At 38.9% G+C, this 26,515-nt stretch overlaps 2 protein-coding genes across 3 annotated transcripts in view; one reads left to right on the forward strand and one right to left on the reverse strand.

The window, feature by feature from the left end:
* The window catches only part of LOC110830296 (ankyrin repeat domain family member sosondowah), a 369,880-nt gene that overhangs the window by 185,247 nt on the left and 158,118 nt on the right, over positions 1–26,515 (forward strand). Inside the window, exon 3 of the mRNA XM_087346623.1 lies at positions 2,369–2,421. The gene's annotated coding sequence lies outside the window, so the exon portion shown is untranslated. The remainder of the gene's footprint in view (positions 1–2,368; positions 2,422–26,515) is intronic.
* LOC110830290 (homeobox protein caupolican) overlaps positions 1–26,515 on the reverse strand; it is a 125,579-nt gene that overhangs the window by 25,333 nt on the left and 73,731 nt on the right. For both annotated transcript variants that reach the window (XM_022065012.2, XM_022065013.2), the window contains exons 3-4: positions 22,706–22,824; positions 2,775–3,118 (exon numbers count right to left, since the gene is read on the reverse strand). In XM_022065012.2, the coding sequence (XP_021920704.1) occupies positions 2,775–3,118; positions 22,706–22,824 (463 nt within the window). The remainder of the gene's footprint in view (positions 1–2,774; positions 3,119–22,705; positions 22,825–26,515) is intronic.

The raw sequence follows: 26,515 nt of genomic DNA on the forward strand, positions 1-26,515 counted from the left end.
TTGTGTCATGTCTTAACGTGTGTACCTGTATAAATTATTGTACACAGAAAATTAGCCTCTGGACATCGCCAATCAGAAAGTGCCTCATCAATAATCGTCGGTTGGCGGTGAAGATTTAAAAATAAAATTCCCTACAAATATGTTACATATTTTAGTAAATAAACGTAAACGCCTCTGGAGCTCAGAAACAAAGACAACTTCCTCTAAATGTTGATTGTCTACTCTTTTTAATAGTCACGTTCCACAACACTGTCTTTCTTTTAGTACTGAAAATCCAGTAATTTATATGGTTTCTTTTAACAAATCTCTTAGAATCACATGTTTAAAAACTAAGAGATATTAACCTCAATTACGAGTTTATTATAAATTCTTTACAAAGATCTAACTAAAATGTTTCCGAAGCCTGAATCTGGTACATATAAATTACGTTGATAGAATTATGTTTTCTGTTAAAATATAAACTCTGAGACAGCCAAATATTTTAATATGCGCATCACTATTTCGAGTGTTTTTGCACACCGTATTATAATACTGTTGATGGTTCTTGAGACCACAACTTCCAATAGGAATGTCTCTCTGACAACGTCGGTGCAGAACTACAGCCTCAGATAGAATCCTATAAATAAAAGGGAATATTTCAGATTCAAATTTTTCAATTTGTAATTTTTGCATTAAAATTCAATATCCTGTGCACAGTTTTCCTGCGAGAAAGGCTATTTCTATGTCCATAAATAAATTCTTTAAAGCCATCAGATGCCATACTTTACAATAAAATGCAACAGAAAGTGTAATAAGAAATTTAACTGTTACCGAACAAGTTTCAGCTCTGAAGAGCCATCCTCTGGGGAGGTTGTATTTTAATCATTTTTGGAAAACTACTGACTATAATGTACATAAGTATTATCCAACATCTATTCGCATTTTGCGCTACCTAGACTACTGCTAGGTTTCCAAATCAATGTTTACTTTCATGATTCGGGGATGACCAAACTTGACTCTTAGGAGTCGCATAAAGACATCCAATGAACTGGCTAACGATGTATTTTATATGTTCGGTTCTGCTGTATTGCAGTGAAAGACGAAAGTAAAAGAGAAGTCTTATTATTTCTCATTTTCCAAAGTGTTAGACGGGCTAACGCTGTTAACATGAGCGCTCAGTCCCTGATAATCACAATGTTAGTCGGGTAGCAACCCATATATATATATATATATATATATATACACACATATATATATACACACACACACACATATATATAGTTCGGTGGGAGGGATTGTGAACACGGTGCTGAACCTTCGGGTTCCATACAGAATATCCTGCACCATATAGTGTCGAAATAATATTGACAGTACATGTTTTAGTTTACTTGTCTTGTGAGCGTCCTCGTTGTAACAGCGGACGATATGGTGTTATTTTCACAGAACGAATACCTAGGTCTTGTCATATCTCAGAAGCATTTTTATGAAAATAATTTCGCATGACTTCCCCTGGCCTTAAATGTTCCACGATTAAGTTATCATATAAGTGTACAGGGGTGTCAAAATTTCATATGGGAGAGGCCTATGTTTACCACTCAATAACATATTCCCTTCACTAATTAACTAACTCCATGTGCCAGAATTATACTTGAGAAGTTTATAAAAGCTGAGGTGCACTGTAATTGTGAGATTGTTGGCTCTTTCTTTAAAGCCCGTTTTAATTTTATCTTCACATCTACTCCTAGATGGACGTACAAAGTTGTATCCTTCTTTCTTTCAAGTTTTTGTGTGACTCGAATTTTCTACTCTCGTCACCTTTGTGTCCCGATAAGCACAATCTCCTTTGCTCAATAACCCTAATAATATCTATTGAAAACCACACATTATGCAGGTCTCATTACATTCTTTTCAAATCGTTGTTCTAAAATTCCTTCAAACTGTGTGCTTTCTTAGGGTAAGAGACCAACCTTCGTGCCCATAGAAACCTATGGTTAAAATTACTTTTCAGTAGGCCTATACATATTATTTGTTATGTTTCTGGAGATAAAATAGTCTGTTATTAATTAAATTGTAACCAAGGATTTCCTGAATGTAATTTGCTCAACCGAATTTAATTACGAATATAATTTTGTTTGATACCTTTGTTCCACAGTACATGAACTTTGTCACGGTTTATTAGCCATCCTTGTACTGTAATTTCGTTCCATATTCTGATATAGAAATATGAACATTTTAATCGCAGACAGTACTCTGCATTACGCTCCTTCCATTCTGAATTCTGAACTCTTCTCCAATCCTTTAGGCATATAAGCCTACACTTCTTTCACGATGGCTGTTTCATAGCTTCATACTACTTTAAACAGGCTTACATGAGATTTTTTGATTTCAGATTTTCACGGTGGTGAGGATGATGACGTGTGTAGGAAACGTAACAGATTCTGGGTAAGTAATTATGAAAAACTGATTGTTCGGTAGTTAGCCGGGTGAAACCCGAATTGTAAGGCTTCCGCGATGTTTCTTTGTTACAGCAGAACAAACAGTTAGGAAATCAGTAAAATAATGAGCACAGTGGAGCGGTATTAGTATTTCAGTGCCATTACGACAGTGACTGGTGGCTGTTGTGATAAGCAGCGTTCGAACTTGTAAGCAACCTTCACAGTTGGTTCACTCTGAATTTAGTTCCATACTTGTTGCACGCAAAGTCAGGCAGTAGTTTTTATCGTCCGTATCGCTTGACGACCCTGACAATGAGTCGCATAGTTTGGCCACCCCTTTGTAAAAGGAGACTCACTGACCTTTGTCATCACGGTTTCTGGAATCCTTGAGTTTGTCGCCGTCCATGAGGAGGTCGTCCTTGTCCTTTTCATCGCTGTCAGACACGATGGCGTCATCGTCGTCGTCCGTTTTGTTCTTCGGCTCCCACGTCATCTTGTTCTCCTTCTTGAGCCGACGCCGAGCGTTGGCGAACCACGTGGACACCTGTGTGAGCGTCATCTTGGTGATGATGGCCAGCATTATCTTCTCGCCCTTGGTCGGGTAAGGGTTCTTCTTGTGTTCGTTCAGCCACGCTTTCAGCGTCGCCGTCGATTCGCGCGTCGCGTTCTTCCTCCGAGCCGCCAGATCGTACCCAGCGCCGTAACTGAAACAGCGAAACTGCGGTCAGAAGATTCCCAGATAACCACAACATGAGTGGAGCAATACGACCCTTAATTTCTTTGTGTCTCATTACACATGCTAAGACTAATAATGGAGCTACAGTGGTAGGAGCTAAGTCAACAGAAGCATAAGAGAGTTTTCATTTGTTTCCTGTAATCAATTTCGTAGCAAGTACGCCAAATTACCTCACATTTTTCACTCGGTGTTAACGAGAAATACAACTTTATACGTTGTAAAAATCTGACTCTTACCATTTTATCTCTAAGCAAAATTACCAGTAGACCTTCAATCTACGTTACGTTTGCCAGAATCCAGCTGAAGATTCGCAAAGTTTTCACCTTTCTAACTGTTGGCATATCGACATAAAACCTTTTGTACGAATCTCGTACGTGTTTTTAATTATATGTCTCCAAGCAAAATGTTATATGTCTTATTTCGTCAAATATTGCCATCAACCCGAAAGTCAAAAAATACTTTGGCAAGGGTTGAATTTTGAAGCTGTTACCACACGCAATTTCAAAAACCTAGACGTCTAGGAATGACCATAATGACCGCTCAGTGACGAATCAGTCACAGCTGTCGCCTTAAAGTGCAGCAAGGCGGAGAATTTCAAACTACGTCTGCAAACATTTGAAACCTGCGTCTGTGCTATTATAGTCGTGAAACTATGCAGCAACGGAAAATTAGCCTTGGTTCCTACGAATCCTCACTCTTCATCTTTTGAACGGTTTGACGTGGGGGTTTAATTGTAGAGAAATTGTTAAGGACGCTACAGTCACCAACGAAAATTCAGTGTCCATATTTATAGGTCTATTGGTTTTAAAATGTCTGCAGCATCGCTTTTCCCTTTGAATCTCGTGAACAGTGGCTGAAGGGCCTCCGTTCCAGGGCCCGCTAATTTATTGCGTGCGTCGGCGGTTTGTTGCCACGGTACATCGTAAATTGTTAAATATTTCGAGGGAAACCAATTACATATCCTTAAACCCTCTACATTAATTGTAGAACTGCAGCCTGCATGAGAAACGAATGTAGACTCTTAGATGTGTTCGCTTTCTTATCTCGTCTTAGATTACTCCAATTCCCGATTAAAACAATTTGCTTGTCAGGCTTGTGTCACATAATGCTTTATCACTATTTTCTTATAGTTCTATTATTAGTCTTTCCTTCGGACGAGGTTCAATTAGGGCAGGGACATAATTCTTCTCTTCAGCACCACGTGGGGACAACCCCCAGGATTCACGCAGCATCCTAATCAGTCAGTACACCGGGCAATTTATTTCTGAGGTTAAAACGACAGCAACATGCTCACAATTCACATCCACGTAGTCGTGGGATCCGAATTTCATAAATTTCACCCTTTCGTCTTCATGTCATGGTACATAGGCAGATAGGTAACTTTACATTTTATTAGTCTTTCAATTGTACGGATTTGAAACAGTGTGTTAAAAATCTCATTTAATCTTCTTCCCTGCTGAGATTTTGGTACAGAAATAATTAATTTATTAAAATGATTTGGTAACGTATAATTCTTATCTTTGGATATCTGAAACTTCAAGTAATTGTCGAGAATTTTGTCATAAGCTAGAAGTTCCATTGTTTCCAAGGGAGATAGATAAATCGTGTGTAGCATGAAAGTTGTTAATATTAAACGAGGAATATATACGACTATAATCAATATATTATATGTCCATTAGGAACAAATGAAACAAACCGACGGAAGGTACAGTGTTCGTGACATGAGGTTTAGACATAAATTCTTCACTCCAAAAGAAAAAGTCGAAGGGCTGAGGTTGAATACGGAGTAATGGTGTGTTTAATTTGCAACGAGCATCAATTTAAGAAATTAGATTTAAATATTTTATCTGAAGTTCCACTTTCCTTATTTTCTTGCAGGTCTAACTTGTTTCACATTCACAGATTATTATTATTTTTTTTATTTTAGTGTTCTGTCTGACGACAGGTCCATATGAACAGGATCCTTCCATCCTTTTCTCGGACTGGGACCTGTTCATATACGTTCTTGGCAGATGATCCAGAAGTGGTTTGCCATTGCCTTCTTCTGTGTGTGAATGGAGTAATTGTTGGGATGCCACGGAGGAAAACTCCGTGTTGCCTAGACCACGGCCTTGCCCAACACAAGTTATAAATTCGGGCACCACCGGGAATCGAAACCGAGACCCCAGGATTACAAGGCCAGCGTTCTAACCACTAGACCACCGTGGCATCTATTCACAGATATTACGTTTAAATTTATTTTATATGTAGAAGTTACAACGTCAGTACTGTTCATATGGACACATGTACATCGACGATATACGCAGTTTTAATAACAGAATTAGCACCCACTTAGTAGCCTCTGGAATACGGAATTTCCCGCATTCTCAATGGACTTCATGGCGTAATTGCCACCAGTCTTGATGTCGTCAATAACAAAACGATATCCTTATCTTTCCTGTGTTTGAAGCGAAGTTGGTCTCGACTAGGGTTTGTCGGTTTTTAAAAACAGGTTTTTTGGATAAATTTGTAAAATTCAAAAACCGGTTTTTAAAATTAAAAAAACCTGTCTTAGATACTAGAGTTAATATGTAATAATTTCTGTTATATGAACTAAAATATTTAAAGACTGAAATTAGTTCCAAATTATTAAATGCTTTAGAAGTGCGAATTCAAGAAAGAAGACAAGTTGGATTGGTAACTGTTTTGCTATATTTGCAAAATCCACAAAACATTTCAACATAGAAATCTAGTGTATTTCCACGATATTATTAAGTTATCTGGAAAAATATTGTCTAGAATATATCCATATTCTTGTATGGAAACAGATTCCGATGATGAATATATCGGAGACGGAGAAACCATTAATCAGGGCAATGCTCTAAAAGAAGCCATGGAAAAATCAATTCATAGGTTTCTTGAGGAATCTGAAGAAATAATATCAAATCCGAAGACACTAAAGGCCGAATTTTCAGTATTTGAGGCAACCAATAAAAGAACAAAGAATTTAGATTTATTATTTGATGCCCTGAAAACGATAAAACCAAGTTCAGTAGCCAGTGAGAGAGTATTTTCTATTTCAGGCAATTTTGTATCTCGAATAAGAACAAGATTAGGTAATCGTTCAGCGGACATTTTATGTTTTTTGAAATCATATTTCCTGAAGAAAAATACTAAATGAAATAAAAATTTATAATTTATATTTTGTACGGATTTTAGTTATTTTAGTTTTTATTTGGTTTTGTATGGAGTATATTTTATTTTGTTATATATTTGTAGTTCCATAAATATTAAATAAACTGAAATTTTTTAAAATAAGTATAAATATTTTTTACTGTTTTAATTCGGAAACCGGTTTTTTGGAAATACTGGAATTCGAAAACTGGTTTCTTTTCAAAAGTCGGTTTTTGTATAAACCCTAGTCTCGACTTGACTACGGTTACGACGTAAAAACTTGGGGGGGGGGGGAAGCCCCTTTCATAAAACTACGCGATTTTACATGTGGGTGAGGTAATTTCTTTGAACCCTGGAGACTCAAACCAGTGAACATTCAAGAAAAGTAGAAAGAAACCGTCCCACCCACGTAAAAGTGGAGATAAATTAAAGTTGCCTAACTGTCCCTTATATTAGTCAAATCTTCGATGTTTCGACCAGACTTATATAGACTTATCACACTTCTGCATACCTTCACAGGATAATTTAATGATGATTTAAGTGAATATTACTATTAACCACAAGTTCGTGTGTTCAATTGTATTGTTAAGTATAAACTCGAGCATTCCTTAAGTCACCGACTTAACCTTCAGGTTCACTTAACAACAGTCATAAGGTGCTGATTTTAAGGAACTTCTTTATGATACGACGACCACTTAGACCTAACGCTAGTTATTGTATAACTAACCTGAAACTGAATTTGGGGCATTGTTCCAAATTTAGCTGCGATAGAAATAGTTTTAATTTCCACTTGCCTTAAAGATATGGTCACAAAATTGTTAATACTTGCGTCATAGCCATTATCTGTTCATTTTGGGGCGTACACCGAGCTTATCAGTGCGAGTGCTTGAAAAGTGTTATAGTTTTTGCGCATCGTATTATTTTATGTTGTCCGAAGGAACAACGTATCGTAACTATGCATTGTGCACGATCGAGTCTGTACGTACAGGAGCGCAAAGGCCTAATAGCCTCACGTTCTCGGAAAATGTTTCAAATAAGCTAGAAGTAAAATGAAGCAACCGTAGTTCTTTAAACTGTACGTGGGCATTAGTTAATTCTTCGCCGTTTCTGTGGTTTTTGATCTCGCATCTTGTCCAATGGAATGTTGCGGTATCAGCGACTGTAGCGTATGAGAAATTGTGACGTAAATACTACAGGATCTTGTTTCCCAGGGCACCATCACCACCACAAGGCGTGAGCAATGATCCGTGACATGTCAGAGATTAAATATAAATTGAATCCAAAGGCACTGTGCATTCACTGTGGTCCAAGGTTTGTGTTTACTCTAGTAGCCTATTAGTTTAAACTTTAACTTAAGTTATCAGCCACTCACTTCCCACACCCATACAACCGGACTAAAACCGCCATTGCTTTATATAGTTCCATATGCGTAGCACGCCGTTCAGAAAGGAATATTTGGTTAACGGTTTCACTTAGTCTCAAAACAAAGATCATACTTGTTCGTGAAGATTAAGATAACAGTTTATAGCTGTAACGATGTGTTTTCTTACAGGTAAAAATGTTATTCTTAGGCGGATTCCCAACTAAGAGTTGCTAAAACGCGCCTATTAGTTCGTGGTGTCTGTCCGTCCGTCTGTCCGCATGACGCAACTCCAGAACAGCTGAGTTACATTTCCCTTCGTTACCATGACACCTTGGTTACAATGAGTACAGCTGACGCTACCTTTTAAGCATAGGTATTATGGTTACCATGGTTGCATTTGTTTACTATAGCAACCAGGTGGCCTTAATTAAAATAGCTGATTTAATTTTGGTTATCATGGTTACTACGTTCATCTTCGTTACCATAATTACCTTGATTCCAGCCAGCTAGTTGAGGCTTACGCTCGCCGCGAACGTCTGGTTGGCTGCAGCTGGCTAACGATGAATTTTATCTCATCGGTTTTTACGCGTTCCAGTGCACAGAGTAACACTGAACCACAAAACGTAGACAGAAAACTTTATTTTTGGTTTTTCAAAGTGTGAGCCGGGCTAACACGGTTAACATGGATACTCCTCCCCTGATCTAAAGCGTATATAATTCTGTATAAAGTAACAACCTTTCGTTTCCCTCTTATTCACTTGAAACCAAAGCGCACGGTATTTTGAAATGTTCATCGGATATTAAATTCATAAGCCATCATAAATATATAATTATGGCCAGCTCTATGGTTCCTCTTTGGTGACAAAAGAATGAATTGAAGTAATAAATTTGTATGGGTGTTGAAACCGAGCATTGTCTGAAGCCGATCGCATTGTCTTCACATCTCCATTCTTTGTTCCCGACAATCTGGCTTTTCGCGTCTTTTGTTCCAGTCGCCGACCGGCGGTATTTATTATGACTACGAAAATTAACAACCCTTTAGAGTCGTGGTGCATGGACTACTGCATCCACTTAAGCAAAGATCTCGTATGCCTGTTTCTTTGAGCGTATTACGAGATGATTCGGAACACTCGGGGAAGTCCCCCCGGCACCCACCGGATAAGAGGCTTGGCGCTCGCTTTCGCGACGGCAAGGTTACTACCAAGAATCGAATCCCTGTCGTCCAGACTCTGTTCAATTGGCGTGTTTCTGTAAGACAGACGCTCCGCTTGTGGGAAGTTCGGCAGAACAGGGAATTATTCAAATTAAATGTTCCATCCGATGATAACTTCGTTTTCTCCCTCATCTTACGCTGCGGGGTTTTAAGCCGCTACTGGAAGGAGGGAGCAGCTGATGGGGTCGGATGAATTTCAAAGTCTCCTAAAATCGATTACGTTAAGGACAGAATAACCGCACGAGGGGAGGTTTCTTCAAGACGACGCCGTCTTGGATTTTATAGCAGCTTTGCAATTTTATATCCACCAGCTCGCGAGATGAAGGGGTGGTACTGAGATTGTGGATCTTAATACCAAAAACAGAACAATTTTGTGGATAGCCACTCCCTTGTCGAAAGTAGTAGGAACACATAAAATGTAAGAAGTGAGGTTACAAACACCCTCGAATTGTTAAAACGAGAAAGATGCAAAAACAGCGAGAAAACTGTAAAGAAACATTAGTGAAGGTAAATTTGTTGCCGTGACTACGAGACGTCATGAAGGAGCGCAGAATATCAACAAGGACTCTCGACCCCACAAGTAGATGAAATGAATGACCAGCTTCACGCTTCTCTCTCCGGAGGTGAGGATATTCTTAATCACTGTATTTGAACTGTAACTTACGCCTGATAAAATTCAGTGAAATTTTTCTTTTAATTGATTAGGCTTATTCGCCCGAGAGTTTCAGACCCCTTTACCCAACTCTAGTTTTGTCTCTGGGGGAAATGAGACATGCATACAGAATTTTGATCGAAAAAAACTTAAAGGAAATAGCTCATTTTATAGAATCTGTAAAGTGGGGGAATGGGTGAGTTTTCTATACGAATTTTAGAAAATTAGGTTTGTAGATGTGGATCAGAGGCTTGATTATAGCCTATTTGCAACATGAGAAAACTGCCCTAGGAATGGAGGCAGTTTGTTATCCTTCCTCTGCAGTAAGGGCAATGAAACGAACTACTAATTATCGAAGAAATTCTCTCTCGATTTACGAAAATTTGCCTTATGAAATTCCGCTCATAAAAACATTTATAGTGAAGCACAAACCCTCCACTCTTCATCCGAAATCTTCCGAATAAAATCAAACACGTGCTGACGAAACCGCAAAGGACGCAACGTCGCCCGGTGAGAGTAGCCAAGGTACGCAAAAGAGCCAGTTCGCCTTACGCCTCTTCTGAAACGTTTTGCTCTTTATTGTCAGCCAATTTGTGGTTTATACGTTGTTAATCATGACTGACAGGAAGAAAACGTTCTACGAATAGTGAATAATTTTTCGGGCGTTTGTAAACGGAACCCCACGGTCACAACATTGCGCTTATGAAACGTAGCGACTCTTTAACGAACTGACTCCAGAAACGTAACTATTCGCAAGAGCGGGGATTGTCCATATGGGGTCCGCTGCCGGACCCATGTAAACATCTTCTGGTTTCACTGCAGACGGAATGTTTTGTAACCAACTTAAATAGCTCCTAACTTCGCGACATCTTTGCTCTGCAAATATTATTATTTGAAATGCACAAAGTAACCATACGCGTATCTCGTGTGCTGGTGAGTTTACTGCCAACAGAACAGTTATAAAACAGCTGTACTTTATCTAGAAACTAATTGACGACGCAGTGGGTGGCAACGAGGCCTTAGGAATTACGATATGTTTGTTTGTTTGTTTCGTTGTACCACCGTTTGGTGCCACTTCCTTTTATCAGCTCTAAGAATACAATAATAAGTTCTGTGGCATTGACAATACTGTTATAAAGTTTTAGTAGATATGTTAACTGCTGCCTCATTAACTCGTCAGATATTCGAACCTGCAAACTTTGCACCCAACAGAGTAACTCAGAAGAACTGCAATACTCATATAGACCTAAATGAAGAATAGCTGGAACTTCTTGTTTCAACAAGTTTTTCTAAGCCGGTTCGATGTTATTAGTAAGTTTAATAGTCCGAATGGAGAAAATTGTATAAATAGCATTACTTCATTCACTCTACAAGCGAATTTTTTTCATAATCGCCATGGCCAATTTATCTTCCCCACACCTGTAATCAGTGAAGGATCACTCAAAATCTGCGACGAAACATGGGTTTTGAACGCCTTTTCACGTGAAAATTTGTCACTTTCAACAATTTTTATCCTACTCTGTAATCATAACACGCATTTCTGCCATCCATTCTTCTCGTTTCCTTTTACGTCAAACGCTCCGGCCCGTACGAAGGCAGAGAGAGGTAAGACTATTATTTCTATAGAAAAATAACAAGGTTTGCCTTCGGCATGTTCATAATAGCGTGCGTTTTGTAGTTTCATAGAACTGTTGAAATAGATTTAGTTTCCACTCCTGTTTAATATTGAATTCCTCATACATGTGCAAGTCACAAGTAGGTTCAGTTTGCAAATGGATAACCTTGTTGTGGTAATTGTCTTAAACATTTATACACAGTTGGCGTTCCTGTTTTTATTACGTTCCTGCCTGCTCTCAGTTTGACATATATCTCCGCCAGGGTTTGTGTGCGACTTCGCAGCCTCTCTCAGTAATGGCGAACCGATCGATCGACGCCCCCCCCCCTCCCCTCGCATTTCACTCCAGAACAACTACGAGAAAATAAAGAAATGATAGCTTCATGCCGTCCTTTCAGCATTCAAACAGGGGGACCATAAGACAAGCCATTGGAAGTTTATTTTGTATTTCAGCCTCACAAAGCCACTTTCTTCATTAGGCATATTCTTACACTGAGAATACGGAGCGTGGTACAAGTGCGACTGTGATAAGGTTTTTCTTCAGAGAAGGACTTCTCATTAGTTTTCATGTCTCAAGAGGCGGGCATAGGCCTGATTGAGTTGATTGTATTTCAGAGACGGTATCGAGACTGATCCACGCTGAAAATTGTGTTCCGGATTAGTTTCTTGCGTGCATGTTGCATTTTATATTTTACTAAATTCTGTGTGCGAAATATCAAGCTAAAACTAAAGACGCAGAATAGGAAGTCAGCCTGACTTCATAATGCAAACTCCATCTTCACAGTCGATAACTGTCATCTGGTGAAGAAATTGTCCGTCTTTATGGAGGTCACCGCGTCCACAAGAACACCCCATGGGTCCTATCCTGAGCCAGATACATAAATCCAGTTCTCACTTATCTCCTTTCGGTTTTCCGACAAAAGTCCTGTACGCGTTTCTTCTCTCCTCCTTGCGTGCTATATACCCCGTCCAAATACAATGCAAAACCCAATTGAGTTCGATGTTTTAAAACTTCCGCTTTCATACGGTTGAGAAATAGTGAACGGAGTTCTGACAACCCTTCTTGTGAGAGACAAAGACTAATGGCGAAATGAAAGAAGGAGAAATGCCTCATGTCCCTTATAGCATTCTAACGTTAATTTAAACCCCGGTGCATTGCAGCGGGTTTAATGATGGGTGGAGTGGTTTCATCCCCTGTTAAGCAGACTTCTTTTCTTTTTGGGAGACAGACAAGAGAAAGGCGGCCATTGGAGACCAATAAAATAGAAAAGGGACAGAGAAAGACATATGGAAGGGTAAAGAGGAGTGAAAAAACACGAAAATGAAGAAAAGACGTGGGCCGTGGAAGGGAGAGTGTGAGTAGGAAAAGAAGGAAACTGCAGGTCGGAGAGAGCGTCTTGTCGCCCCCCCCCCCCCCCCCCTCTACGGTTCACGCCTTTGGCCGTAAGTGGAACGAGAGATGCTATCGATATATCTCGTTGCAGTAGTAACGACCTATTGGTGTTTGTTTGCTGCTAAGAGACCTGCAGTTTGTTCCCCATTGTTCGCAGATGGAGATGAATGGAACAAAACCACACACTTGTGCTGTCATTCGACGATTGCTGACGAAATTTACTCCAACCGATCGTATTCACCCTGGGGATGTAGTATTCTGTGCATTTTTGTAAATGTAGATTCATACGCAGATACCAGCGTTTCGGGAAAAATACCGTATCCATCTTCAGGACTGAAGTCAATCTTCATCCCTGAAGATAGAGACAGTATTTATTCCCAAAGAGGCAAGACTATTTTTCTCTGAATAGCTACCTATGAGCCTACAATGCACCAAAGCCCAAAATAACATTGTCATCCACACCGCGGTGAGAAACTCAGATCTCTAAAAGTAGGCCCATATGAAAAAACGAGATGGAGTAAGTAACGGCTTTGTGATATTACGTAATGGAGTGAAATTTCAGGTTCTCACGGGGGCTAGTATGAAATATTGGGCCGTGTAATGCTACATAATTCGACTGATGTTTTAGTGTACGTACTGTCTCCATCATCAGGGCGATGAGAAAGAGCGGAAAAGCACTACAGCCTGCTTTTGTTCTACCAACCGCTTTTCCGAGTTCACAGATCTTATTCGAGACAGTTTGAGATGTCGTGTACATTTAGCCCTTTGAAGACGAGACTCATGTTTCAAAATTCAGTTCCTGCCGCAATGAAAATACAACCTTTTACCATTATAACGAGCAGATGGTTAATGCTGTTCAGGGAAGTAGTTGCTGTTTGCATTCAGAATAATAATATACGACTCTTAATACAATCTCTGGGCAAATTACAGATTGGAAAGGAAGGCGGTAGATGGAGTTACCACTGGGCTTTAAAGTATTAAAATATTATTTTATTTAGTGTTCTGTCTGACGACAGGTCCATATGAACAGGATCCTTCCATCTTTTTCTCGGACTGGGACCTGTTCATATACGTTCTTGGCAGATGATCCAGAAGTGGTTTGCCATTGCCTTCTTCTGTGTGTGAATGGAGTAATTGTTGGGATGCTACGGAGAAACCGGGGAAGCCCCCGGAGGAAAACTCCGTGTTGCCTAGACCACGGCCTTGCAGATAAATAATGACAGTGAAGTACAATTAGCTCTGCAATAAAAGATTTACTTGCGAGAATAAAGTTAATGCTAAGAAAGAAAGAAGGCCGGACAAGAAATCGCAGATAACGTACACGGAAGATGTGAGACCTCAAAAATGGGTTTGCTTCGATTCTTGTCAGTCACGGTTTGTGCGTGAGAATCACAGCCCCAGTCACTGGCAGTGACACGTAAACTCGAGGTCTGCGGTGTTCGTTGAACGCATTTCAGCTGAGGGCGTCCCCCCCCCCCCCAACCCCTGCAAGTTCCTACTGTAGTAAAAGCAAGTTTCATTATTTACCCGTGTGCCCACAAAGTGATCTTGGGGATACCACGGCGCTGGTTCCAATTATGCTTGCAGGCCGTCATGCTTAATTCAGCGCCGAATAGAAACAGAAATAGACTATCTTCTTCCTCCGGCTGGATGTCACCAAAACCCGCGAAATTTTGTTCTTTGTAACACCTGACCCACTGCAGGTCCGCTACACTTACTGGTATTAATGAACCACATATAAAATTGATGTTACAGTAATGGGTTGTGAAGATGCAGACTGGGTTTACTTGTATGATGCCAGCAGAATCAATGCAGAACTTTCGTGAACACTATGACGGATGATTGGGTTCCATGCCAAGAAAACATTCTCAGCTGTGTAACTATCAGCTTCTACAGAACTACTTTAGACCCAACACTACAACGATAGGTTTTTTCATATACCTTAGACAAATCGAAATTGTTAGCTTCGTGTGATCTTATATCTTAAAATATACATATCACACCCTCGAGAACTTGTTATGCGTTAAAAGCATATTAGTCAGTACGTTCTGTAAAAAATACATTCGTCTTAATGCAGTAGATTTTGTAGATTGTCTGATAAATTTCAGGTAGTGAAATGAAAAATGATGCAGTACAGACGTTCGGTGCGAATCAAAATGGCCGGCCAAGTGCCATATCGGGGAATAGAAGAGAGAGAGAGAGGTGCGCAGAAGGTCTCTGCGACGCAACAGCCAAGACCAGAAACGCCATTAAAGAGGAATAATAACAGAATTTCAGAGCGCTGTTTCGAAAATGTAAAAATTTACGGACGTTTCGAAGAAAGTTTCAGCCCCCTCCTCAAGCGAACACCTGAGACCACAACACGTCAATGACAGGAACATAAGTGAAGGCGTGACTGGGTTATTATACCCCACAGCTACGTTTACATCGTTCTATATAGACTACAGAGTGCGGGGTGTGTGTGTTGAAGTTGGTCCTTTAACACTACGTTTTATCGTCCATAGAAAATGTTTCGCGGGAACACGCTGTCTACAGCAAGTCTACGCGAAATTACAACACAGAAGACCAACATCGACAGGTTCACCGACGTGAGAACCTCAGATTTTATCAGGAGAAATAGTCGTCATAAGTTATTCATTCTGGAACACGTTATTCAGAGCACATTCCCCAAAACGCAGTTTGTGTATAGTAGACTATCTTTAATGTCCTGCTGTAATAGATAACAATAAGGGAATTACATACTGACGGTGTAAATACAGAACATTCCAAGTGACACAAATGTAGCCTTCCCGCATAAGAGATTAACAACAATACGAAAACCAACATCTACGTGCTGGTTAGGAGGCGCTGTATAACATAAACTAACCATGTCATGTCATGTGTCATGAATAAAGAACTGTGCTTCATTAGTTGCAGCCCTGGCGTTTTCATTTTAAGCAACAGCTTTTACGGGGAATTTGTAAATCAGTGATAAGGCTTATCTGAATTTCTTATCGATCGTTCCAGCGGAGCTATATTACTACAAATCGCGACGTTTATAAATGTATTACATGATTTCTGGTCGCGCCCAATTACATCTCCTGAAAATATGGGTCTGAATGACAATTTAATCCGAAACACTCGTCGAAGAAATGAGAAACGCGAACACAATTTTGGCGATGGTTTGAAAGTGATATGAGAAGAAACAATCCTCTCATAATTTAAAGTGGGCCTAGTACTCCGACATTTGCCTGGAGGGACTGGAGAAAACTACCAAAATCCTCAGGATTTGAATCCGGGAACTTTCGAACACACAGCAGGAATACTCCTCGGCCGCGACATTTTGTGGTGGAAAACACAAAATAAATAATAATTGACCCACACCTATTCGAAGACACTAGTACTTCTGGACATATCGCGACACTCACTCCTACATCTTTGGCTGGTATGTACATCTAATAACATTTGAGAAAAACAACACCTTCGCCCAAAAATGGAAAAACAAACGTAATGAAACATCACCAAAAAACTACAGAAATCATAATTGAGTTTTAAGTTCTTAGATATATTTTACACCTGATGATGGTTTTATAAAAAACCGAAACATGTGTAAATGTTCCGAAATGTAAATCGATCAATCGATATGAAACATGAATGATATTTTATTATCTCAATTATAAGAAATTTTAAATAAAAATTATATTGTGATCAGACGGATTAAAATAAATAATTGTTAATCGTATACCCTTAAAGATGCCTAAGCATGGTAGTAGGATAATATTAAAATGTTCCTTAGAACAATAGCACTGGACGACAAAACAAACGTACGCTGTTGGGATTCAGCAGCGTACAAACTATTTAACAATATTGTACCTCCGCCACGGTCTCCCCCACCCCTCACATTATCCCGGCAAACTGACAGCAATGTGGCTGGTGCCACTCTTGCGCTCATTTACCCAAAAGCCTGGTACTTCGATCCGAATAAAATAAAGATGCGAATCGTGCCACGGCTTACAAATGCCAACTAGAATTCGGGATCCTAATATACAAACAAATAAATATTAAATACATATATTCATAAATCAAAAAAAGTGGGAGTGATGACTAGTGTTTGCAGAATTCCAAACCGCTCAGTTAGTCAGTCCAAAACACTGTTTCCCTGGTCCGCCCCAACGCCTTGACCGTACAGAAAGCCCGCAGAAGAAGGAAACAAACCTTCAGCGTTGTACGGGGGGTCACCACAAGGAACGATACGATATTCTGGAGTCGGCCAGCATTGACGGTTACGTGTAAGTTGAGATTCACTCCGAGAATACGGTATTATACAGTGGACCTGAGTTATCTTTCACTTCGGCACGCACGCAGCTGTTGGAGCCACGTTTCCGAAGTAATGGCAGAGATGCAGCATTTTTTTACTGGCATGAAAGCGACAGACCAAGGAAATAGCAAACAGGGAATAAACATAGAGACAAGAAAGAAATAAAACAATTGAAGAAGGTAAAAATAAAACTAGGATCTGTGAGAAACATGAAGACAAGTATTGTTAGCTTTATTAAAAACACCGAATTACGATTGCGGGAGAAGAATAAACTGAGAATCAAGAAAGAAACAGAAAGAATGAAGCAAAAGACGGATTAACAGTAATAAACAAGAGTGAGTTTTGTTGTTACTGGTACCAGATTATGTAATGACTGAAGGAGACAAGAGTCGCTAAAGAAAGGATACAAAGAGAAAACAAATAAAGACGAAGAAATACAAGAAAGAACGGTAAGAAACAAAGAGAAGGATCCTTATTAGTATCGTCGGATGTTGACAGTCGTCAGCGGTGAGAAAGACTTGAAGCGATCCTAGCCTACAATCAGTTGTCCTCCGCCTGGGTTCCTCTACCCCACCAGGTATACAGGCTCCCCGAGGCGCCACGCGTCGTCTCGCGTCCGCCAATCAATAACTCGGCTACAACTAGCTGTGGCAAGAGCCATTTTGTCTTTTCTAAAAACAAAAGCCCCAGCCAAACCACTTCTCCTGCAAGCAAGGTTACAAGGTCGGAAATTCCAAAATATTTGGAGAAGTCCGAGCTCTCGTGGCAACGAGTCTGAAAAAGGCTGTCTTCTGTGACATAGAACAGACTGACAGACGTTTCGTAAGGGATTTCTGTCCCATCATCAGCGCAATGAGCACCTCTGAAACGTCGATAAACTTCTATCCGACTACGTGGCGCAACAACCCAGACTGTTCGCTCAGGAATCCTAAGATTTTGCCACTCTTACACAAAATGGAAGAGGTATTAATCTGTTCGTGATTGTAAACTTGTTCGGCCATAATGCATTCAATACTCGCTAAATCAAGAATCAAAGTTGTTTCATTCAGAAACAATCTGACGTTCTTTAACCTGCCATATACCTGAGGAAAGAACTCTTATTTTTCGTTCTGGAAGGTGGTCGCTGTCACATTTCTGTGAGAAGTTTTGTACTGCCATAATGTCGAACCATGGAATTAATAGAACTACATATTACTGTCCACTAGCAATGTCATGGCAAAACAAAAGACCGGCTATGTGCTATTACTACAGTGCACACTGGTAATTATTACAAGGACAATAATGGTTAAGAGTTATGGCGAAGTCCTTAAACTGTTGTTATGGGATATTAATTCTATATTGCTCTATAAACGACCGAAATTCTATACCGTACTAACAGCGGTGCTGGGCAATAAACTAGCTGCACCAAGACCTAAATAGAAAAAAAAAATTTGCATGTTTATAGCACCACACAAAAACCACGTCTAAAAATACCATGGCACTGAAGATGCTAAGTCCGCTCGACCTGTTTTCTTTAGATTTTATTTCTCCAAATACGACTTCCTGACAGGAACTTATGACGTCCAGTTTCCTTCGAATACTTCAGATTATATACGCGTTCCAGATGCCAATGAGTGACATTCGGTAGCATTGTGTAGTGAGACTTGTTTAATATTACTAAAACTATTTTATACCCATAAAATTTTAGTAAGCAGCATTCCTCATAAGACACTTGCACTTAACCTTTTATGTGAATTTCATACCGTTAAATTAATTCAATCTTTCGTTTCTTTGTAATAAGTTTAATGTTATACTCATTGTCGACTGAACCGTCTAATACCAAGAGCAGCAGAAACTAAATATAATAATCTATTAAAAATAACGCGATTTAGTGACCTAATTATATTTGACTACTCTGTCATATATTTGGACTGTCTTAAAGATTCCAAACAGGTTTAAAATACTGAAATGAAAATTTGCATGGTTGCAGTCTTAACATAACTAACGCCATGGAGGAGTGTCCGTCTTATGAAGTTAACACTACTCTCGGCTAGTCAAGAAATTCCTCCCCCTCCTTATGGAATTCGAAGTTTCATTACCGTGTTCACAACAAAACCGCCACCAGTCCCAATCCTGAGCCAGATAAATCCAATCAACTCCCACCAGAACTAATTCCTAATATTAATTTTAATATTATCCTTCAACTATGCCCAATTTCGGAAACAATACATCAATCACAAAAAAAAGAATAAATATCAAAAAGTTGGGTTAAAGCTTTAAATTATTTCCAGAGACGTTTCGAAGAAGTGGCAGAAATGACTGAATAATCCGCGACTGGTTCAGCAGTGAGTTGTCTGTTTACAGGAGGATATAAAACAAAGGAGAAGTATAACCTTATTTTAAACACGAAAATTATGTGGTGATAAACTATCAAAGCAAAATCTGAAAACAAGTACGAATAGGAAATAGTCACACTTTCTAACTAAAATTAGAGTAATACGTCTTACAAATTCTGTAATAAATACCCTTTCTGGGCCGGAACTAGATTTATTCAAGTGTACTCTGCATAAATGTTCAGCGTGGGTGATTTTAATGTCTTAGATTTTAACACCACATAAAGATGTGAATCTCTACATTGTAATTAAACTCATTTAGAGTAATAGTACTTAACTGTGTAGGCTAGTAATTAGTACCGCATGAAGTGGGATAGCTAGGCACTGGCCCTCGGAAAACAAGTCGCGGTTTTAATGGTCCCAAAATCATATACGACTGAGAATTCGTCATATGTAGAGGACATTCAGGAACGCCGGGTGGGATATAAGACGACATTCATCGCTTTCCGCCTGGTTAGATAGGCTGCTCCTTGTGAATGTATGTCGATCGTCCATGACAAGGGCCGACTCATCAAAGGAGGCCGCGCACCATTTTCCGCGCAACCGATCTCAAGGGAAGCCCTGTCATTGGCTCGCTCTAATCTCGGCGATTGGCGGAGCAGCGTAAAGATGTTCATATCTGGGGTGATAACAGCCAGTCGGCAAGATGAAACATGGAGCGAGTAAATATTGTCCCACAGCCAGAAGACCGTAGCGCCGTCAGTTCAAACAGTTCGGAACTGGAACGCTTCACGATATTCAATTTCGATCGGTCCTTTAAACATGAAGTAGGTTGTTTAAGAAATTTGTAGACGTTCAGTAAGTACTCGAATGGTTGCAAAATACGTGGTTCTACTTTCGGAATTTTTTTAGTCCTTCGTTGTGATAATTCGAACGCTTTAGAATCTACAATTTTTATTAATTTTTGTTACCCAGGACCTCGTTTCTCAGAGCATCCTATACAAGATAGATGTCAGATCGAAATATTCGCAAAAGAAGACCTGGGAGCAACAGTGGACTAACCCAAGAAGTTGGAAAATACAGAATAAACACAAATGTAATCTCACCACCACTTTCCATTTTTATGCAGAGGCGAGAAAAACCTCGTGGGGTTTGTCAAGCCAATATTTAGTTGCGTATATTTCAGAAACTGGCAAAAGGGAATAACAGCAACAATGCAGGATTTGAACAACAATGCTTAGCGTTATCTCAGTTGTTATCAGTTTTAATAAAAGTGGGGGTTAGCCCACTCTTACTCCCAGGCCATCAATTTTAACACAAAGAAAGTTCCATACAAAGTTCCTAGGTACGTTTATACATAATATCCACACCATATATCAGGGTCCTAGCTGTAATAAGTTATTAGTTACTTTAGCAAAACTGAAAGATAAAAATTTCTCTTCATGTTCTTAAAGTTGACCTTGGAACAACTTGCATATACAACATCTGAAGGCCATTTAATAATACACATTCAGAATCCTATATGAAATGGCGTTAGTGACTCTCTCACCATTAGTTTGAATAGTCACCATGTTGCTATTATTGACGGATGTTAAGAATTTTAAGTTACTGCAACGAGGTAACATCCATACAAAGCTTCATGAAAATAAATGACAAGTTGCTTCAAACATTATTACGGGGATAAATATCTTACATGGATATAATTCTACAAAAGTATCTTTCCTTGGAAAGTTAATTAAGTCAAACCTGACTATGTGAATAAAGTAATTTTAGTAACTCCATAGTGCTGGAGGGTGTTCCATGATCAAGAAAGTTCCGACTCTTATAGAATCCGGCGTTTCAGTGCCGTGCTCATAAAAGCCTATCGTTTGACTCTATTTTAAACCAGTTCAGTCTACTCAGCCATTCATACCCTTATTGGATAGATCTATTTTGTTATCCCATCATCTGTCAGCTTAGCCTTTTTCTCCGCAAATGGTATTTTCCTTCGAAAATGCTTTCGTATTAAGTCATGCATCTTTTCCTTGCATTCAGTGTTACGTATCTCGCCTATCTTATCCATAATTTTATCAGCCTGATAATATCAAACGAAGTTTCTTATGAGGCCCCCTCAGTGTGTCACTCATCCTATTATTTTCTCTATTTGTATTCAAATATTTTCCACTGTGTTCTGTCCTCGAAGGCTTTCAGTAAATGATTCCCGCCACAGCGAAACACCAAGTATTAATAGGTCCAAAATCACTTCCACAGCCAGTACAACCTCGTTCTTTGTCGATTGTTTTTATATACTAAAAACAACCTTGACTTCAATCGTTATTATGGGTTCAAGGGTTATTATGAAAAATGCGACACAAGCTGGCTGGGAACATGTGAACCGCGCTTTGTATCGATGTTCAACTGAAGTAGGGCTACTCATTCTTCGTGCAGTTTTCGAACAAAACACATAACAGCACCGACAGATAACATCAGAGTCAGACCGCATCGGTTATTTCTTGTTTTCGTTTCATTTTATAGATGTCTCTGCGTTACTGTTTTATTGATTTCAGTTGTAAACCAAGTGACAACATGTAGGGGATATCACGCTATTGTGTTTAGATGTAATACGGACACGGAACAAAATGAAATATTTTCTTGTGTTTTTGTATGGTGGGGACTACGTTCTTTCCCCTCAACTTCACAATTGGTAACAGTGGACCTACGACAGACAAGCCAGGACAAATGTTTGTGCCCGTGTTGAAGTTCTCAGTCTGTGTGTGATCGTGTATGGTGCTGAAATCGGGGAGCTCGAGGTGAGGGCACCAAAAGTCAAGATGGGACCAAAGTACATAAAATAAGCAAACAAACAATTAACACTATAAAAAATACAGTAGTTGCACTAGTGTGTATTTTATAGTGTTAATAGTTTGTTTATTTTACGTTCTAATACACTACACGGTATACAAAATTTTAAGATTTTGGGACTAAAGTGGTTCATGACGGAAATTTTATTAGATTTTTGGAAGTTGTTTAAGGGCTATCAATTATTTTCAGTTATTAAATATATTTTATAGATAAGCTTAGTTGTAAAACTAAACATGAAATTTATATTTAGAAATAATATGTATACGTTACACTATACGCTGTGCTCTCAAAGTGTTAAAGCATGCATTACACCGAACTACCTTATTCCGTATTTTCCAAAATCTAATTTCTTGGGTGTAGAATCCAGTGCTTGAAACTTGGCCCTCTTCAACATCGAGGTCTAAAATAAATGGAGCCTTACCTCCTACCTCGTAGATCTAAATACCTTCCTCGGCACTTTGTTCTCAGACCACCCCTCCAGCTGTTTTGCTACAAAGCCATTAATCAAGTGTCGATCTAATAAAGTAGCACGTATAATTACGGTAGTCATGTCTATTCTGAAGCGGACGGTAGCAAGCCATTAATTTCATCGTGAACATAAATTAGAAAACAATAAACATGTTAGCACGTGATCCAAAGCCCGCAAAGCTGTCGTGTTTTTTCTGTGCCGAGACACTGTGACTCCATTTCAGGGGATGCATTCAGTGTTTACTCACCCGTAAGCAGCCAACGCGGGGTCGTAGGGGTAGTAGCCGGTGGTGGGCTGAAGCCCTGCACTCGTCCACGCAGACATGTCTGCCGAGGAGCTGCCGTCCTTCAACGCATACGGATTACTCTGCAAGAAAATCAAAACACTCTGTACACATCTAAAAGTGACTAGTAGTATAACAAACGTTCTGGGCATGCGCATTCAAACAGGAAATTGGGATACTTTGTATTCTTGTCTGATATGAAAATTATTAATCATGACATAAAAAAGGGAAATTAGTGTTCAGTTTCACGCTCCTTTTTAATCCCCCGGGAAAGAGACAAAAAGTTGTAACTTTACCGCCTCTTAGAGCACGCAAGGAATAGAAGTAATATACTCGTATCTTGTGCATTAAATGAAAACACCTCCGATACCAGGAATCAGAAGGCAGGATTGTAAGAAAAACCGCATGAAGAAAAACTATAACTATAAGAGAACGGTACATCCAGCCGTCTACAAACGCACTCCATTAGTATTCTTGTCAGCTATTTTCTCATCGTTAAAAAAAAAAAAAAGATCGAAATTTCAGTGAAACTTGAGAAAGCTAGTTTTCAAAGGAAAAAAGCACTAGAATAGATGTGATGTAGTCAGTAGGGAGTGAATTTCATCCCTTCGTTTTTGAAATAAGTTGTGACACCGTTTCCACCCCCCACCCCCCGTGTTACAACCACTCCGGTGCCTCCTTTTATAACTTCTTATTCTTCCATTCTCTTCAATACATACTACACCAGGGGTGTAAAACATTCACAATACATTTTCGACGACAAAAATAAACAGCAGATGGTACCTTAAAAATATGATATTGTTCTTTATTCTTTCTCTCAGAAGGATTATACAACGTGTAATTCTAATTATAATATCAATACTTATCAGACGTCGAAAGATGTAGTCGTACCGGGCTGCATAGACAATAACAATATATAATATAAATAAGCGTCAAACTTGATTTACTTAATAGACATTTAATTAAATGAATTGATTTCCCTGATGCCACTGATGATGACATTTTAAGGTTGAAACGCGTATGGCAATAGCGTCTTCTTTATAGTGTTAATAGTTGTTTGTGTGCTTATTTATATTCTAATACACTACACGATATGCAAAGTTTTAAAAATAACAATATATGTCACTCACGAATCTTCTGAAGCAAATAATTTGCTTTTCCTGAGTGTTTCAACAGAAGAGCCTACTCTTCCTTTAACGCCCTCAGTTCCACCAACATTTGAAACATAATTTACCGTAGCATGCAGATATCAATGCTAAATTAGTCGTTCCTTCAACAAAGTGTATAAATGAACGTACAAGGGTGAGGTAGTGTTCGCATGTTTAATTTTCAAACCCATTCAGCGGATTTCAATGCAATCTGGTATTGAGAAAGTATACAAAAAGTTGTAATTCCTAACATAATTAAGAGCTAAAACCCAATTTAATCAACCTACAGAAAGCTAATCGTCATGCAAATAACGTGAAGCTACGGAACATAATAGGTTTAATAATAATTAAGATAGTATACTTTAATTACTGAAGTCAACAAACTTCATGTGAATCGTTTCTGGACGTGATGCAGGGTCTAAGTAACCAATTTACTTCAAAGTAACACGAGTACATGCGTCTTGCGTTGTTAAGTGTAATTAGCTTTGTAACAACATAAGTATAATATCGCCAAAGAACAGTAATATATGCAAAATCCTAAGATAGAAAACACATTTCGAAATATATTATGTTACATTAATTGTGTTAAAAATATTTAAATTCCAGTGAGTACGCAATGTGCAAGATTAGACAAGCCCTCCTAGCTCTAACTTGTCTTCCGATAGCGTCTTATTTAAAAATAACCAGAACTGTTCTGAATGAAATTACGTTCAAAAGCAGAAATCAGTCAAGACATTCCCGCCTTTCATTATCCAAAAATTTATTAATATGTTCACAAGTTGTTATCACTGTACCCTGTGATAAGCCAGTTGCAATCAATCCACACACTCCCACCCTCTTTCCTTAAAATTCACGTGAATAGTACCACATGCCCCAACCATCTCAACATTCTTGATTTGATTACCCTACTAATAATTTGTGAAAAATGGGCTGTATAATACGAATCTCCGTATTAGGTAATCTTCTCGGGTACAGCTCTGGTCTTAAAAATAAAGCATCAGTATTAAACTGGTTTTATATTTTAATTTTATACTTTTAAATCAGAGCGCTGATTTGATTTGCTCACCCCTGTACTCTAGACAGCATCAATGGTTTTCCTACAGGATGCGTGCGATTGATTTGTATCTAGAAAAAGGAAGAAATATTTTTTCGAAAAGTTCTGCCTATTCAGAGGAGTCTGAGATATCCACACTACACACATCGAAAACATTCAGTAACCTATGTTTCTGGTATGAACATGAACATTAACATTTAGCTGTTCAGGGACAGAGTTTTATAATATTGGGTAAGAGAACTAACCTTTGACTCAAGATAATTTTATGCAAATAACATTAAGAATTAAATAAAAATAAACAGATAAAAACAAACGAGATTTCCTCGTTTAGAAACAGTATTTTCCTTGGCAGTGAAAATCGCCTGTCCTTCCTTGTTGCCGAACTGTGATTTAAACCTACTAATTGGTACATTTTGAGGAAAAGTCTAATGCTAGACCTACAATTTTAGTGCCATTCATAAATATAGTTGCGTTAGAATCCGTCCACTGCGTATGTGACTGACGTCCAAGAATATCATACAGATGGATGCGTCTTATGAAGTTAACAAACACGCAAGAAGAAAGCTTCAGGAAATAATTGTCTTTAATCTGGACTTGTACAATCGGAGTAATTATTCTTACGAGTTTAGACGCTATTTATTCCCTCCTAGCAATATGTAAACTTCTTAATTACTTAATTCATCACGCACCACTCACCGCTTTAATATGTCAGTAAAGCAAAGCTAGAATCAGGCATTTGACGACACTGGCCGGTCTCTGTCTGTAAGATGTAAGTTACAGGCCTTGCTTTGCCATCGTCCAAAAAACAAAAGAAATGTCTTTATTGGCAGAAACGACGGAATTTTGAATTGTGTAAATGTATTTATGGCGCTTGTTAACAGAGAAGTAAAAGCTGGCCGGACCGACAAGAAAACCACGCTGTTACTAGAAAAATTTCCCTTCGCATTATACAGCAGTCCACACCACACTCAAATACGTTTCTAAGATCAATTTTAATAATACCATTCTCCCATTTTAGCTGGCCGTCCAAAATGGTCTCTTCAATTCGGGTTTTACATAAAAGGTCGGGGAATTTGTTCTTCCTAGCCGATTAAGTCCCCATGTCAAGGAGTTCATCGAGATAACAGTAGGTGAGATATCAGGTTCTCACGGAGGCAAGTATAAGGTCTTTTCTGACTGGTAGAAGTTTACCGACGTTTCAGAGGTGCTTGCTGCAGTACGATCGTCACCATGATGATTATAGCAAACACCATATTTATTAAAGTCTTAGCTATCGTTGCATGTTATGAGGTCGTATCAGTTATACACAGAAAAGGTAACTTTTTGTGCTGTAATAACTCTTAAGACAACAGCTGGACGTACGGCTGTGACTACTGATTTGTCTTCGCTGTACTTTTGTTAACACTTCTGCAAAACATTTATCTTCGTGTTCTCTGTAAAATCAGAACACGCCAAACGCATGTTGCGGTGTAACAACAAAGTTACCAACACGAAACTCAAGGATATGATAATGTGAATCACTGCGAGATAAGTAACAGAGTAATAATTGGAAAACACCGATTATTTATGGGC

This window comes from Zootermopsis nevadensis, unplaced genomic scaffold, assembly GCF_977971745.1.
Source record: "Zootermopsis nevadensis isolate Lab colony 2312 unplaced genomic scaffold, Znev_1.0 Znev_ptg000010l, whole genome shotgun sequence".
In the NCBI taxonomy this organism is placed as follows: Eukaryota; Metazoa; Arthropoda; class Insecta; order Blattodea; family Termopsidae; genus Zootermopsis; species Zootermopsis nevadensis.